This window comes from Chelonoidis abingdonii, chromosome 1 (assembly GCF_003597395.2).
Source record: "Chelonoidis abingdonii isolate Lonesome George chromosome 1, CheloAbing_2.0, whole genome shotgun sequence".
Classification (NCBI taxonomy): Eukaryota; Metazoa; Chordata; order Testudines; family Testudinidae; genus Chelonoidis; species Chelonoidis abingdonii.
In genome coordinates, this window is record NC_133769.1 from 90,430,899 (window position 1) to 90,449,007 (window position 18,109).

At 37.3% G+C, this 18,109-nt stretch overlaps 1 protein-coding gene across 11 annotated transcripts in view; it reads left to right on the forward strand.

The window, feature by feature from the left end:
- TMPO (thymopoietin) overlaps positions 1 to 17,749 on the forward strand; it is a 60,683-nt gene extending 42,934 nt beyond the window's left edge. Inside the window, exons 4-10 of one of the 11 annotated variants that reach the window (XM_032788545.2) lie at positions 4,292 to 4,392; positions 10,404 to 10,523; positions 10,638 to 10,733; positions 11,300 to 11,413; positions 12,268 to 12,372; positions 12,705 to 12,799; positions 15,640 to 17,749. In XM_032788545.2, coding sequence (XP_032644436.1) covers positions 4,292 to 4,392; positions 10,404 to 10,523; positions 10,638 to 10,733; positions 11,300 to 11,413; positions 12,268 to 12,372; positions 12,705 to 12,799; positions 15,640 to 15,934 — 926 coding nt within the window. In that variant the 3' untranslated portion in view covers positions 15,935 to 17,749. The other 10 variants (XM_032788546.2, XM_032788547.2, XM_032788548.2 and 7 more) reach the window with 10 other exon arrangements.
- Positions 17,750 to 18,109: the final 360 nt, after the last annotated feature.

An 18,109-nucleotide genomic window follows, 5' to 3' on the forward strand; every position in this document is an offset into this window, starting at 1 on the left:
ACCTTTAATGTACGGGGCGAAAACTTATTAATGTACTCGAAAACTTATGTCCCCCCAACCCCACCCCGCTCACTCAGTCTTCTCTTCCCCAGACTAAACCAACCCAATTTTTTTCTTCCCTCATGTCATCTAGACCTTTTATCACTTTTATTATTCTTCTCTGGACTTTCAGGAAAGATGTGGACAAACTGGAGAAATATGTTCCCTGGAACTGGACACAGTGTTCCAGTTGAGGCCTAATCAATGGAGTAGAGCAGAAGAATTACTTCTCGTGTCTTGCTTGCAGCACTTCTGCTAATACATCTCAGGATGTTTGCTTGTGTGGTTTTTGTGTGTAACTATTGCACTGTTGACTCTTATTTAGCTTGTGATTCACTATGACCTTCCTTTCCCTTTCTGCAATACTCCTTCCTAAGTAGTCATTTTCCATTTTATATGTGTGCCACTGATTTGTTCCTTCCTAAGCGGAGTACTGTGCATTTGTCCTTATTGAATTTTATCCTGTTTACTTCAAACCATTTCTCCAGTTTATCCAGATCATTTTGAATTTTAATTCTGTCCTCTGAAGCACTTGCAAGCCCTCCCTGCTTGGTATGATCCGCAAACTTTTTGAGTGTACTTGGTGCCATTATCTAAATCATTGATGAAAATATTCCCTGCGGGACCTCACTTGATATGCCCTTCCAGCTTGACTCTGAACAATTGATGATTACTCTCAGAACGATTTGCCAACCAGTTATGCACCCATCTTATAGTAGCTCCATCTAAGTTGTATTTCCCTCGTTTATGAGAAGGTCATGCGAGACAGTATCAAAAGCTTTAAAGTCAAGATATACCACATCTACCCTCCCCCTCCTCCCAATCCACAAGGCTCATTTTACCTTGTCAAATAAAGCTATTGGGTTGGTTTGACAAAATTTTGTTCTTGACAAAGCCATGTGACTGTTACTTATCACCTTATCTTCTAGGCGGTTGCAAATTGATTGCTTATTTATTTGCTCCATTATCTTTCAGAATATTGCAGAAATAGAAACTTTTTGTTCACACTAAAATGAGCAGCTATGGACTTTCTATAGATTAGGGTAAAACTGACATAAGTGAAACTTGAATCCTATCAGGGAGCAGTTGTTTTTTTTTTCACTCACTTTTCACATGAGTATCACACATGAAACAAGGGGGTGTCAGCAATACAATGAAAATATATTGCTATAGTCTATTTTTTTCCCTCTCAAAGTAGGCCATATATACTTCGGGTGTGATTCACCCTGTGAAGAGAACCAGCACAAAGTCCCACTTAAACATCCAAGTAGTGAATAGGTTTTGAGCTTACCCTTTGCATGTGGGAACTTTTGCACAGTTTGAGCTTGAAACTACACCTCTACCTTGATATAACACAACCTGGTATAACATGAATTTGGATATAACGCGGTAAAACAGCACTCCGGGAGGGGCGGGGCTGCGCTTTCTGGCAGATCAAAACAAGTTTGATATAACGCAGTTATATAACTGTGTTATAGGTGAAACTGCGTTTTATATACACACACACTTTTTGGCTTGCGAGGACAGCGTTACATTGGGGTAGAAGTGTGTGTGCTACTTTCTGAGTTGCAAGTTGTAACCTACTTTTGTCAGTTTCCTTAAACTTCAACAATTATATTTTGATTTTTTTTCTATTCCATAAAATGGTCTGTATTGGTTCACTCAGAGTACAACTTAAAAGGTTTGGAAGACTCTACTAAAAATGATCATAGTTAATTTAAGATTTTGCTGTGTGTTCTGTAGCTATGCTTGTGGTAAATGACTATGCAATTATCTCTTTCTGAATACTGGAAGTGATTGAATAGTAGGGGGGTGGGAGGAAACCGTCTTGAATATTCATTCATATTTAAAAACTAGCTTGGATTTGACCATCTTCACAACTCTCTTGTGTTTGCTTTCCATAAAGACTCCAATATTTGAACTTTTTGAGCAAAAATACTCATGGAATGGGTAAATGCTTAGTTCAGATAATCCTAGTTGAATTTTAAATTGTATATTCAGTTGTAAAATTCACAAATTGTATTATACTGGCTAATGGCATAAGTCACATTTACTTTTTCTTGTTGGGTGATTTCTGTCCTAATCCCAATTCATTGTACGTTACAACTAAATATAAGCAATGCTGAATGGGTTAGTTAAATTCATTGATTTTAAATTGCTATGTAAACAGATCCAACTCAGTCTCTACACCAAGAATTCTTCCTTTGAGAAATTCACAAATAATTGACAATAAATAAGTTCAGATGCTGACCAGAGCGGTCAAGATAGGAATTGTGGGCCAATTAGGGCGCCATAGCCAAGTACAGCGTCTACACTGACACTGCATTGCTCTGTCACAAAAAGCTCTGTGCTGCTTGCCGAGGAGGTTTTATTATGTCAATGTAGCAGGGGAGTTATATCGGCAGGAGCATTTCATTGTGTACACTTCCACTATGTTTTTTGGTTGACAAAAGCTGACTTGTCAACAAAACTGTATAGCTAGAGTACCTTTCTGAGACCTGAAGAGCTCTGTATAGCTTGGAATCTTCTTCCTCCTACCAATGGAAGTTGGTCCAATAAAAGATATTCTCACCCACCATGTCTCTTTCAACTTGGAAACAAGGCTGCAACTAGTAAATTAATGTCACAACCTAAAGTATGTAGCTTACACTTTTAAATAGGGAAATTAAACTAGAAGAGCAGATAAGTGAGCCTCTCTTAACAGTGTATAACTTGCATATTTTATCAGTAGATCTGGATATGGTATACAGGCCCTCAAGTGACATCTTGTAAACTTATCCTCGTACTTCTAAATGTAACTACAAGATTGTATGTCATATCATAATTTGAGGCAAACATCTTTGGTTTTTTTATTAATCTGCCCAACAGAGCAAAGACTTCTAAAGGACATTCTGAAAATGCATCATTTCAGACAGTACTCAGAGTGTAACTACAGGCTTTATAGGATTTGTCTGGACATTTAAAGTATGTTCTTGTTAGCTGGAAGGCATGCGTGGAATGCACCCCTGTATTCACACCTGACTCACTGTTGAATTAATGTTAGCTCATAAGGCATGCCTTGTACAATCATTTGAAAACCCATAACTGGCTGATTACTAAGTGTTGCTACACATGCATTTTGCCATATTATGTATGAAGTTGCAAACATCAGCTGAAAGCATGACAACTGTGTTTCCTAGATAAGTCTCGGAAGTGGCTAAACCACTTTTTCAAAGACACAGGGCAAACGGACACCCCAGCCAGGCGAAAATAAAGCTGATAGGCCATCACCCATCAAGTGGCCATTCTTTGGTAAGAAAGGAGAGCAGGGACAAAAATATCTGCATCTTAGTAAAGAAACAGCATGAGGTTTCCTTCCTCCACTTGATCTCAGGTCTCTTGGTTCTCAGTTTGAAATACTTTTCAAAGAGGGACTGAGGTGGATTAACTATGCCAAAGGGAGAGCTCTCTCTAGTCAGTTTAGCATTTTCATTAAATGTTTTAAGTGTAGACTTGCTCAGGAGACGAAGGAGTTGGACTTTGGGGGAGGAGTCCTGACCTGAAGAGTTTGGTCAGTAATGCTGCTTGGAAGTGTATGGTGAAAAACTTTTTGCTTTGAATCTAATGAACTATATAGTTTAAGTTGGGTACTAGAAAGCACTTTATCTTTTTTAAAATCATTTCTGACTTTTATTCCTCATCTTGAGTACTAGAAATCTTTTTATAGTTAATAAACTTGTTTTATCTAATGTAGCATGTTTAAGCTGAAATGTGTAGGTAACACCATTTAAGGTGGCAAGTTGTGTGTATATTATTCCCTTAAAGGAATAATCAACTTTGTATATTTGGACTGCCCTGGAGAGCTGGGTGTACAAGACATACATTTCCTGGAAAATCCAGGGCTGAGAGTGTTTTGGAGTCACCCTGCAGTATAACCATGGCTGGTGAGAGCAAGGATGAGACTGGCAGGTTGGGGTTACACAAACCCATCTGGAGTGACCTGCATACTGGCAAGCGGTATGTCACAATGCAAACTTGCCCATATTAGTTATATTAAGAGAATATTACAAGTTGTAACTCAACCATTCTGGCAGCTAAAATGGTCTTTTTAATGAAGTGCAGTATTTGGGTTATGTTATGGTCTTGACTGTTACTTAAGAGAACCACTTTTTTTTTTTTTTTAATGTTCTAGGTAGAATGTTAGGCTCTTCTGTTTGATTTTTTTGGCTCTTTCAGTTGCCAAAGAGTAATGGTGACTGACTTTTATTCTCAGATCCCAAGGTAGAGTTCAGACTTGAGAAGAGAGAACCACTGAAAGCCAAGACAAAGACTCCAGTAACACTCAAACAAAGAAGAGTTGTTGAACATAATCAGGTATCTTTATTTTAATGGCATTTTCTTACCAACTTGTAATTGTGAGTATACTTGCAGTAGCTGAATTTTTCATATTGCTCGACTAATATTCGCATATGGTTAATATCTTAAGTGGGCTAACCTGCTTATCACAAGTTTTCCAGGAATCATGCAGTAATTAAACATAACCCAAGTCTTAGCTAATCCTGGAGCTATTTTTTAATATTTTGCCTACTCAGTAACACTGAACTTTAGCAAAATATAGCTGCTAATCTTAGCTTTTGCTTTTTTCTAGGATATTATAGGCAGCACTGCTGTAATTAAGGTTGCATGAGACTTTCCATTATAAAACCATTTTCAATGACTTATAGATTTGCCAAACTATTGAAATTTCCTTGTTGAATGTCTCGAAAAACTTTTTTTTTTTTTTTTTTTTTTGGAACCTTCAGCAAAACCAGCTCTGTAAAGTTCTCTTAGAACAAAGTTAAGGAAATAATTGTTTGCTTAATTAAAATATCCTGGTATCGTTTGAGAGGCTTTAGTGCCTCTGTGCTTTTAGAGTGAGGACTTAAAATTTGTGGGGAGGTTATCCTAAGAGAAGAACTATGTAGGGAAAAACAGTCTGCAGTTGTACGGTCAAATACTATCAATGCATACACATATGGGCACTTCCTAACTTTTGAGTGCCTCACTTTGAAATGCGAGTACACTCTAGCTTGCTTAATGAAGGCTTTTTGTGTTGGATTTTAGGGTGTATAGATTCATTTCTTAACAAATGAGTTGATCATGTGGACTTCAGGGGTTTCATTTATCAAATACCTGTAGCTAATCAACCCTTGTGAAGTTAGCATAGCAATGTGAATATCCTTTTGTCCAGATTAGTGTATTTCATCAGATTCATAGACTCTAGGACTGGAAGGGACCTCGAGAGGTCATCAAATCCAGTCCCTTGCCCTCATGGCAGGACCAAATACTGTCTAGATCATCCCTGATAGACATTTATCTAACCTACTCTTAATATCTCCAAAGATGAGAATTCCACAACCTCCCTAGGCAATTTATTCCAATGTTTATTCCATGTGTTAACTACCCTGACAGTTAAGAACTTTTTCCTAATGTCCAACCTAAATCTCCCTTGCTGCAGTTTAAGCCCATTGCTTCTTGTTCTATCATTAGAGGCTAAGGTGAACAAGTCTCCCTCCTCCTGATGACACCCTTTTAGATACCTGAAAACTGTTATCATGTCCCCTCTCAGTCTTCTCTTTTCCAAACTAAATAAACCCAATTCTTTCAGCCTTCCTTCATAGGTCCTGTTCTCAAGACCTTTAATCATTCTTGTGTTCTTCTCTGGACCCTCCCAATGTCTCCATCTTTCTTGAAATGCGATGCCCAGAACTGGACACAATACTCCAGTTGAGGCCTAACCAGCGCAGAGTAGAGTGGAAGAATGACTTCTCATGTCTTGTTTACAACACACCTGTTAATACATCCCAGAATCACATTGCCTTTTTTGCAACAGTATCACACTGACTCATATTTAGCTTGTGGTCCACTATGACCCCTACATCTCTTTCTGCCATACTCCTTTCCTAGACAGTCTCTTCCCAGTCTGTATTTGTAAAACTGATTGTCCTTCCTAAGTGGAGCACTTGGCATTTGTCTCATTGAACTTCATCCTGTTTACCTCAGACCATTTCTCCATTTGTCCAAGATTTTGAATTTTGACCCTGCCCTCCAAAGCAGTTGCAATCCCTCCCAGTTTGGTATCATCTGCAAACTTATAAGCGTACTTTCTATGCCAACATCTAAGTCGTTGATGAAGATATTGAACAGAGCCGGTCCCAAAACAGACCCCTGTGGAACCCACCTGTTATACCTTTCCAGCAGATTGGGAGCCATTAATAACTACTCTCTGAATACGGTTATCGCCAGTTATGCACCCACCTTATAGTAGGCCCATCTAAATTGTATTTGCCTAGATTATCGATAAGGATATCACGCGAGACCGTATCAAATGCCTTACTAAAGTCTAGGTATACCACATCCACCACTTCTCTCTCTCTTATCCACAAGGCTCGTTATCCTATCAAAGAAAGCTATCAGATTGGTTTGACACGATTGTTCTTTACAAATCCATGCTGGCTATTCCCTATCATATTACCACCTCCGAGTGTTTGCAGATTTCTTTAATTACTTGCTCCATTATCTTCCCTGGCACAGAAGTTAAACTAACTGGTCTGTATTTTCCTGGGTTGTTTTATTTCCTTTTATAGATGGGCACTTATTTGCCCTTTCAGTATTCTGGAATCTCTCCCGTCTCCCATGACTTTCCAAAGATAATAGCTAGAGGCTCAGATACCTCCTCTATTACTCCTTGGAGTATTCTAGAATGCATTTCATCGGGCCCTGTGACTTGCAGGCATCTAACTTTCGAAGTGATTTTTAACTTGCTCTTAGAAGATAAAATAAAAACTTACCCCTTCCCATAAGCATTCACTGTGTTAGACATTCCTTCAGACTTCTCAGTGAAGACCGAACCAAAGAAGTCATTAAGCATCTCTGCCATTTCCAAGTATCAGAGGGTAGCCGTGTTAGTCTGGATCTGCAAAAAGCAGCAAAGAATCCTGTGGCACCTTACACACTAACAGACGTTTTGGAGCGTGAGCTTTCGTGGGCGAATTGCATCTGACGAAGTGGATATTCGCTCACAAAGCTCATCTCCAAAACGTCTGTTAGTGTGTAAGGTGCCACAGGATTCTTTGCTGCTTTTGCCATTTCCAAGTTTCTTGTTACTGATTCTCCTCCTCACTGAGCAGTGGGCCTACCCTGTCCTTGGTTCTTCCTCTTGCTTCTAATGTATTGGGAAACAAAAAGACTATCTTTTTGCCATAGCTAGTTTGAGCTCATTTTGTGCCTTTGCCTTTCTAATCTTGCCCCTGCATTCCTGTGTTGTTTGCCTATATTCATCCTTTGTAATCTGACCTAGTTTCCATTTTTTATATGACTCCTTTTTATTTTGTAGGTCATGCAAGATCTCATGGTTAAGCCAAGATGGTCTTTTGCCACATTTTCTATCTTCCCTACCCATCGGAATAGCTTGCTTTTGATGATCCAGTTCTGGCTGGTGGTAGTGTAGTGGCCTGACTAACATTCTTCTTTTTGCTGAAGAAAGGTAGTGGAATCCTTGTGGAGCAACTATTTGAGTAACTGGCTTTTGCAGAACTTTGCGATCTGTGCTATGTTGATATGGGTGGGCTGGCAGTATGAGGGGAGAAAATAGAAAAATTTATTTTAAAATGGTGGTTCAACCACTGATACTATTGCACACTGCTCTGAATCTTTCTCTTCTCTGGAATTTGTCACCAATGGCTGTTTCAGAAATGGTGAACTCTTACTAATTTTGTCTGATACCTTTTTGAAACAGACATCCAGGTACCACTTAATTTTTGTCTAGGCTGGGGCATATATAGACATATGCCAGTTCACTTTGATGGGAATCAAAATCAAGGAGTCCTAATGAAACACTTCTGTTCTTCCCAGTTGAAGCAAAAATTCAGAATTGTTAACCGCACAATATTATTTTAAAGGATATTTAAACAGTCAGCCAACAATCCTTTTTAAATGAATGCTTCGAGTTAGATTCCTAAATAAGATGCCTGATTTCCCTCCCTCCGCTCTTCCAGCAGCTCCCACTGATTTCAATGTGACAGATGTTGGCGTGCCCAAATCTCTGGAAAAATCAGGCCGCTATTTTTTTTTTTTTTTTTTTTTTTTTTTTTTTTTTTTTTTTTTTTGTTCCAAGAGAGCACACCAACATCTCCATCTTGTTGAAATCAGTAGCATCCTGTCATAGAACCATAATGGGAAACGAAGTTAAGACAGAGTGTTGTGAAGTCATTGCTTAATGTCCATTTTATTAAAATGTGCCCCTTGAATGGACCCACTTGGCAAAATAAACATGCCTGTGCTCAGAACAAACCCTTTCTTTCCCAGGACCCTGAGATCAAATAGACTTTGCAGTGTCACCTGAATGTCTTTTTATCTTGGCAGTTTGTCAAACCAACAGGAGAAATATATATGAAAGAACACCCTCAGAAAACAACCTGCTTTCACAGCCTCCTACATTAAACAAATAGGTGTTAATTTGACTTTCTTGCCTGATCTCTTGAGGCATCTAAGACCCCAAACTAAGTAGTTCAAATGCATCTGGTCTGGCACAATAGTACTCCTCTGAGTCTGAAATCTGCACCTATATGATCCAGTGCTAATTCAGCTGGTATCTTATCCAATTCACCAGGTTGACTCAGAGAATAGTAAAACTCTTCACACACACCTTTCAAAATGATGAATATTTATTGGTTTGAACAATCATAACCCTCTCTTTAGCTAGGCTGACCTGGACTCATTAATATTCTTTAAAATCTAGTAAATGGAAATGCTAAATGCCCACAGTAGAAGCTAAAAGTACTTTGAGTGGTTAAAGCTGCAAACAATATAATCTAAAACCTGTAACAGGCAAAGATTTGTGAATGAACTTCAGTAAAGTACAGTAAGCTTCCAAAATTATCTGCTTTTTAGGAAAGGACATAATCTAAAATTTGTGGGGGGCAAGGAAGATGGGGTTAGATTTGGAAGGAAAGAATTGTTTAATTTGAGAATTTTTTTTCTTACAACTTAAAGAAATATTGCGAACAGTTTAGGCTCAGATTTAGCATACTCCATGAAATTTAGGATCTAATGGGAAGTGATGTTTTCTCAAAATCCAATTAAAAGTTCACTACTTAGTAATTGAAAAGTTTAGGAGACTATAACTTGTCTTACCTACATAAAAACTTGTACTCCTACTGAATTTGTAGCAACAATAAACAAGCAATTCCACCACGCCCCTGCCGTGCCCCAGTGTGTTAGGAAGAGCTATCTTATAAATGATAACAACAAACGACCAAACTTCCTGAATTTATATTTATTTATTAATTAATTAAAAGGAGAACGTGCATGTTACATTTGTTTTGCTACTGGCTTCAGATTATTGCTCACTTACTTTTTTTTTTTTTTTTTTTNTTTTGTTTTTTTTTTTTGTTTTTTTAACTGTTTAATATTGGCTATTTTATGGATTTGGGATTTTTAATTGTGTTTCAAGTTGCCAGTGTGAAACTGCAGCTTTTTATGCTGCTTCTGTAGATATGGGGTCTTTCCTCACTCTTTGAGACTTAACCTGAAAATTATATTCCCAGTTACTTAAACCCACAATACTATTATTACTGTGGTGAATGACCTCATTCCTCCAATGGAGATAAAGCCATTGGAAAACTCCTAAGTCAAATCTTATTCTAACATTAGTATGACACTTGTTTTTAGTATCTAATGGACTGGTTTAGGTTTGACTAATTGTCTCAAGTCTTGGCCATAAGGAATGGGCAAAGCTTAATTTATGGATATAAAACTTGTTACAGTTATGGGGGAGACTTTCAAAGGCACAAATGGTGGTTAGGCAAACAATTTCTGATGAATTTCAAACTGCTGTATTTGTCTTTGGAAACCTCCCTATCTTGTATTCAGAGGAGATAAAACTGCATCTGAGTAAAGGGTTTTGGTAACACCTCTTCCCACACATGCACAAGAGGTTTGTGTTTTACCTACGTAGATGAGGTATCTGGGTTAAATGTAAAATGGCATATCGCTCATCAGTGGTTATCTAGGTTCAAGCCAGAGATCAGGTTTTAGCCAGTGATGATGTAAACCATTTATACTCTACACTTACTGGAGATGATAGCTGTCACTTTTTGTTCTGATAATCGTAATACGTTGTCTGTTCAGCTCCATATAAATAAGAATCCTTAAGTGTAGTGTTGAGCATAATCCCTTGATAGCCAATATTAATGCAGGTATTCTAGAAAGCAAGATATTTGTAAAGCAAGTGTGCTACACACCTACATCTGGAATATGCATACTTCTGTGGCTTTTAGTTATGGACACTTCAGTGTTGGGACATGGCTTTTATATGCTTGCTAATGTATTTGATGCTTGTATAGAACTACTCTCAAGATGGAGTAACTGAGGCTATCTGGACAAGTGGATCTTCAAAAAGTGGACCTCTTCAGGCAGTTTCTAGGGAGTCTACAAGAGTATCAAGAAGAACACCAAGGAAAAGGGTGATGAGAGGCTTATTGCAATCTAGACTCGTTTTACTTTTTCCTGAGATTGTCAGGGCCCCAGAGACTATTTTTTACACTCACTGTTTTTGTTTTGTTTTTTTAAACAAACAGGTGGAAACTACAGCACAGTTGCCTGTAGATGATGCAGTAATGTCAGAGGGTACTCCCATAGCTGAAACTATAGTGGCTTCAAGCAACGAGACCCTAGTAAATATATCTAATAAATTATACAAGTGGTATCCTTCTGTAATGTACCTTTTAACTTACACTAGAAAGCGTTTTCACTTTAAACAAATCTAACTCTACTCGATAGCTCCCAATACTTAATGTATTTTTACTTTGTCAGATATGCTTCCCTCTCCATTTTATTAGTCTTATATAAGCATATGTTCTTGCACCAACCCCTGAAGCCTTCTGCTGCTGGCCTGGTCTGAGCTGGTATGATGATTCCTATCTTCTTAAAAATGGAAGATTGGGGAACTTCAGTACCATAACCTTCATGGAGGGTCCATTTTTATTTAACATGTGCAACAAACCTGCCTTGAGGGTTTGTGAGGTTCTTTCACTAAACAGTTTTAAGGAAAATAAAAAAAAAACTGAAACTATGTTACTGATGCATTTAGAATGTTCTTCCAAAGTATCTCCTCTTAAATCATCATTTTTATTTTTTTTCTGAGTGGTAACTTTTAGTACCCAAATGTTTAACAAAGATTTTCTTATTTTTGTTTTCTTTTGTATTTTGGTTAATTGAGTCTGAACAATTTGAATCTCAGCAGGTTGTCAATAGGGTGCCTGGAAATTTCAAGCATGCAGCTCCTACACTGTCAATCAGTGAATTCTCAGACTTGCCCAGAAGAACACCAAAGAAACCATTGATGACAGCTGAAGTAAATGAATTAAAATTTAGATTGTTGTTGTTTCTGGACAGAGTTCTTGTATTTATTTATTTCATTCCTGCAGAAGTGGGAATGAGGGTGTAGTTCTCTAACAGGTGACACAAGGCTATTTGGATCAAACTAGCATTATATCATGGCTTGACTGATGAATGTAAAGTTTAAAAGTTTGGCCAATAAAACACTGGCTTAGTTTTGAGCCATTCTGCATTTCTGGGGTCATGTTTGCAGTTTTCTGCTGCTTCTGTCATCAATGTAGCATGTTGGGTGGGTTTTTTGTACAATTCCTTGTCAAGTTAGTTGAACAGAGAGAGAGTCAAGTACATGGCTCTTGAATTTTGAAAAATTGATCAAGTCTGTGGCTTAATTTAGAGCATCAAATAGCATGATTATTTTAAACCAAAAGCCTCCAATGTAACATTACTGGAGTAGATCTGCCTCTTCTTTTAATAGTTAAAATGCCCCTGCTTCTAGAGTGTTCAACTATATTATCTCTGGAAACCTTTTTCTATGCTAAAAATTTTAGACCTGATACTGTATGCTATTCTGCAGCATTACTATTTTCCTAATAGAAATCAATAGGATTTATCACTTTTGCATTGCTCATTTTGAATACAACTCATTCTTAAAAACAGATAAGAAATCTTTAATTAAAAACTAGTGGCTCTTTCAGATGTGTCCACATATGTGAAATGGGATACCTCATTTGCTTGCAGAGATGATCTGACACCATTTCACCATGTTGGTAAATGAGCACTGAGCTGATACCTATTACATTTATTAAAAACGAGTGCTTTACTATCTCAAACCCAATAAGCCTTTGCAGTCAGTGTTTTGCTATATTGCAGCACTTTCGCTTACCACAGCAAGAGGAAATGGGTCGTCCTCATAAACATACTGTTAACATTGGTCACACACAATCCAGTGATCTACTCAACACAGCCATGATAGAGGTGATGACTAGTCTCTTTTGATCATCTGTATTGTTGTCTGATTGGTGTATAAGTACTGCATAAGTAACAACAAAGTATTCTTCATGTTGAAGGAAACTGAGGACAACGCTGAATGCATCTGGACACCAAAAATCACTAGACAGCTGCCAGTAACAAAGCTTAAACCAACAATTAAAATCCAGGAAAGACTTCTTAAAATTCACTGGGTGAACCAAATTCTCCCTTTCAAATCACGTAGGGTTATGGTCACTCTAAATATCTATACTAGACGGGGGGAAAAAAGCTATTGAGTTTGGTAAGATTTATAATTCTTCTTCTGTTTGTTCCTGTAGGTGGTGGAGAAAACACCAGCAGAAGAACGAAGAGTAGAAAGAGATATTCTTAAGGAAATGTTCCCATATGAAGTATCAACACCTACAGGAATTAGGTACAATTAAAGCATCTTATGTTTTACTCAATTATGATAGAAAGACATTTTTTTTTCTGGGTTTAATTAGGTTGTATTGCTACGAAATCTCTAAGAATTAATCAGTATTCTGTGGCTCAACCTCACAGTACACCATAGAGCTAGGTGGCATGCCTTTCTGCATATAACTGTTAAAATTAACTTATCCCATTAGAACTAAAACTGAATTTATCTGGGCTAACAAGAGTTTGCTCTAGTATCACAAACATTATTGAAACGTGGTATGATTTAGGCTTCAGATACTAAAAGTAAATAAGCCTTTTTATAAACAGAATTAGTTCAGATAAGGAATCTTCTTTTTAAAATGACGCACATTAAACCAGTTTAATTTCTTCTGAAATGAAGTCCAGTATTCCACCATGAGATTTTAAATAATAAAAATGGTAAAACTTTAAAAACTTATTTGAGGCTAAAAATATCCTGTTTGTGTTCCAGGCAGAAAGATATGCACAGGTCCAGGACACATTTTAAAAGTACTGCTTCAGCAGAGCACTGAAATCTATAGCCATAATCAGCTTAATGGTCCATATAGAGACTAGTCACTGGACTGACGTTGGTCAGTACCAGCTGCTTCAAAGGAAAGTGCCAAAAAGAGAAATTGATAAAATAACTTTCCTTTCTTTTCTTTTCTAATCTGTCAGTTAGTGATTGCCTTATGCACTGAAGCAGGAAGGTATAGGCATCCTGTCTAATGTAACTAGATGTTCTTATCTGTATTGAACTTCCAGTCCTAAATCCTACTTAAATCTTTTTAGCTTTTGGCCACAATATCTTGAGACAGAGTTCCCTGAGTCAGTAGGTGTGGTGTATGTGTTTTTTTTATTTAAAAGGGATTTTACTCTAAAAGCATGTTGCCTTTTGAATTCCATTAAATCTCCTTTCCTTCTTGTATAACGTAGGAAGGTAAAAAGAAATGTCTGACTTGACTTCTCCATACCATTCATTATTTTGCATTCTTGTATCATATGCCTCTTATTTATCTTATAAACTAAGTAACCCTTATTTATCTTATAAACTAAGTAGTCTCTTTCGAGGTTCAACATACCGAAGACTTTGTTTGCTTCCTGATTCCCATCACTTATTAATATACTCTTTTTTTTTTTCTCTCATTCTTGTGCATCCAAATGCTTTGTTTTTGATGTCAGCTTGTTCAACAGTAACACCTAAAGGCCAGAGCCCTATTGTGGTAGTAATCTTACAAACACCTAACAAAGGTGGTCTGTGCCCAGGAGCTCTTATAAATAGACAACACTGGCAACTGCACAGACTGGAAGTGTAAGATAATGAGATCAGAGTAACAGACTTTCATTGAACTACCTGCATTGGTGCCCATGTCTCTTCCTTAAAGAATGGTTGTACAGGAAAAGCTTTGTTATGGCATGTTGGGAGAATAGGGGGGGTGGTCCTGGTTAGTTAAAAATTCTGGTTAACTAAGTTACATTTATCAATGGAGAGAGGGAGCTTAGGTGTGGGAGAGGGCTCAGATGGATGAGGGAGTTCGGGTGCAGGAGGGGGCACAGGAGAGGTTTTGAGGTGCCAAATCTGGTGGCACTCATCTCAGGCGGCTCCCCGCAAGCGGTGACATGTCCGTGCAGCTCCTAGGTGGAGGCGTGGCCAGGCATTCTGCGCACTGCCTCTGCCCACAGACACTGCCCCCACAGTTCCCGTTGGCCACAATTCCTGGCCATTGGGAGCTGCAGAGCCCCAGTGCGTGGGGCGGGACAGGGACAGCACACAAAGCCCCCATGGCCATTCCTTCACCTAGGAGCAGCAGGGACATGTTGCAGCTTGTGAGGAACCAGGTAGGGAGCCTGCCGGCCCCGCAACAACTGGACTTTTAATGGAGATATCAGACATGCCCGTTTCTAGAACTTTACGGTTGGTGAAGTGCTAGATAACACAGCTTTTACTGCACTTCATTGAAATGAAGTGTTGAGTATTCACTGCTGGTGTGCAGAAAGCATTGACATTGTTATTGGAATTTAAAATGTCTCAACAGAGACAATTGGACTTATGGGGCAGTTTATTTTTTTTAACACTGCATGCCTTAGAAGCACATATGTTCTAATAGTTAGGAAATGATATCAGTGAATGTCTGCCCCCATGTCCCTAAAATCAGGACTTCCTCTTTATCAGTATGGAATCGTCTGCTTGCTGTGGTACCATTGTAGGGCAAGGAGACTAGTCCTGCCCAAAGCAGCTTTTCTTGTTCTTTGCACTGCTGGTTTGACTAACTCCACCTCTTTACTCTTCCTTCCCTGAGGGAGGACAGTGATGAGAGCTAAGATCTCTACCAAAGTTTTGTCCCTTAAGTAGAGAGGACACTGATCTCTAAAATCTTTTTGCCAACTCTTGGAGCCTCATCCAGTCCACCTTTGCAAGCATTCTATGTAATTTGAAATCAATATATTTGAAAATGTAGAAAACATCAAAAAAAATTTAATATTCTATTTAACCATAACATTAAAACAGCAGTTAATCACAATTTTTTTTCATTGTTTGACAGCACTGCTTGATACCTAAGTCTGGCTATTTGTATATCCTATCAATCTTTCTGCATATGGGTTTGAAAGACACTCCTCCTTCACCAGTGATGGGAAAGAGAGAGAAAGTAAAATATGAACTGTATGCCTGAAAGCTTACTCAGGGGCAGTAGTGAAATCTGCCCTTAACATCTTAAAACTGAGTATCTGATATGCATTCTGATCCTTAACAGATCCTTAATCCATTTAAACTAAAACTTTTATATACTTTAGATTGCTCACTTAAACATGTGACTAATTATTCTTTTTAATTAACAGTGCTAGCTGCCGCAGACCAATCAAAGGAGCTGCTGGCCGACCTATAGAGCTCAGTGACTTCAGAATGGAGGAAAGCTTTTCATCTAAATATGTTTCAAAATATGTTCCCTCAGCAGATGACAAACCAGAGAAACGAATAACAAAAAAACGCTCCATTCCCATGTGGATAAAGATTCTGCTTTTTGTTGTTGTGTCAGTCTTCTTGTTTGTGGTGTATCAATCTATGGAAACCAACCAAGGAAATCCTTTTTCTAAATATCTTGGTGTCTCTGACACAGACATCCCAACTGATTGATCATCTTCTATGGCACACTCAACTTGGTCTCAGTTTTTTATAATTGTAGGAAAAAAACTCTTCTCCCTACTGTTGTCACAAGGACTGCTTACAACTGTGATTGCAACTTGACAAATTGAATAATAAAGCATAAATAAACAGTATAAATGGACATCGGTAACTTTTTCTGGACTAGTAGGAGATAACTTTGTGCCATATGATTAACATTTTTTTAGATCTCTGGGACTTTTTGTAGTCTTTATTTTTTTAATGTAGACATCTTTAAATTCATTTTTGAAAAACTGTATATTTGTTTTTGCAAACTTGCAAGCTGAGAAGGGCAAAAATGTAGTAAAATGTGAAGCTGTGTTTAAACGCTTTGACTACGTACAGAAAAGAGGTTGTACTTTTTTTCTCTACTACACAACGTGGGGGTGAGGAGGGAGGAGATATTATTAACCTGACAAAGGGAAATGCATTCCTGAATGCATTTTATTGTAACTGTTCAGCTGAATTTGATATATTGTAGCTTGTAGGGAAAGTCTGGCAATAAACTCTTCTGTAATACTGTAACTTTTTAGTAAATGTAACTAACCCTGCTGTATTCATTTCTGTAAGGTCTAAGTAACATTACTAACTCCACTTAAGAATAACATCCATTTTTTTAATTGTAGCTCTTAATTTTAGTGCTCAATACTGTTGTAGGAACCTAATAATTACAGATCTAATTGACAACAGATCTCTCTTTATAGAGGAACTTATTTATTAGTAATGTGTGAAAATAAAATTTGCATCAAATATAATTTTGCTACCAAAATATTCTGTGAATCAGTTTTTTGTTTATTGAAGGACTCAAAGTCTAAAGCGCTGTGCTACATATTAAATCTTTCACCAGAATGATTCAGACTGCAGAAAAAATTACTGCAGGGCTAGGTTCTTCAAACAAAATTTGTCAAGTCTTTCCCACAGCTTAAGAATGATACTCCTTGCAGATGTTAACATAAAAATGCGTTGATTCTATACTCATCTTGGATACTCCCTATATCATGAAGTTTCATGTTTGATGTGAAAAGGGCATTGTTATGCTTTGACTTTTAATTTAGGTTAAAATTACTCATCTTGGATTCAGTTGAATTTCTCTTTTCAGTGGAAATGTGTCTAAACATTCTAAATTCCATAACCTAGTTACAGGCAACTGATTTTTCCACAACCAGTGAAGTCTGAAATACAAATAGAATATAAAGTGAATGTATAAAATTGGTGCACTTAAGTCTGCAACATATTACATATTCTAAACAAAATTACAATTGTAACCTTATAAAAGTGGTACTTTTAAAAAGCTTAGGATATAAATTAATATAGTTGTATCTTTGTTACTGTAACTAGATACAATGTAATATTTAGTTCATAGTTGCTCTTAATGGAAACTTTCTTGCTATGTACTTGAGGCAACTTTTACTTATTTTTGGTAGCAAAGCACTAGTTTTGTCTCTAAAATAAATGCTTTCTTTTAATTTCTGTTTTTAATTAAATAGTAAAACTTGTGTTCATCCTCTAGAAAATTGTAACAGAAAACATTAATTTTTTGGTGTCAAACTGTGGAAAAATAAAGATGTAATGTGTACTTCAGTGCTTATTTTCATAAGAACTGAAATCAGTCACTTTTAATGTGCTGTCTTGTGGTATTGCTGGAACATATTCTATATGGAGGGCTTTGCTTTTGCTTCTGCTTCTAATCTAAAATGTGTAGAAATATATAACATTCTAAAGCTCTGCCACTGAAGTAAAATTTTTAAACATTCTCAAAATAAAATTTCACTGTGTAATAATCATTAACAGAGATTCCAGTTCCCTCTTTGTTTTGGGGAAAAGTCTTATTTACAGTAATTCTTAACTGAGCCTCTCTTTCTCTGCCTATATGTTCCAAGATGGGCTTTGCTCCATTTTGCTTTTACTGAACCAAGAGGTTTAATTAACTTCACTTGCTGTGGCACAGAAAACCTATTACGGATTGGTGTAGCTTTACAAAAAGAAATACTGTGTATTGATCTGTCTCCAAACTGTTTAATTTTTTTAAATTAAATGACATTCACTGAATGTACAATTAGTTTCATTCAACTGTGCTTGCTTTAGAGATTTATATACACCTTCTAAAGCTACAGCAGAAACACCATGACTGTACATTATATTGGATTA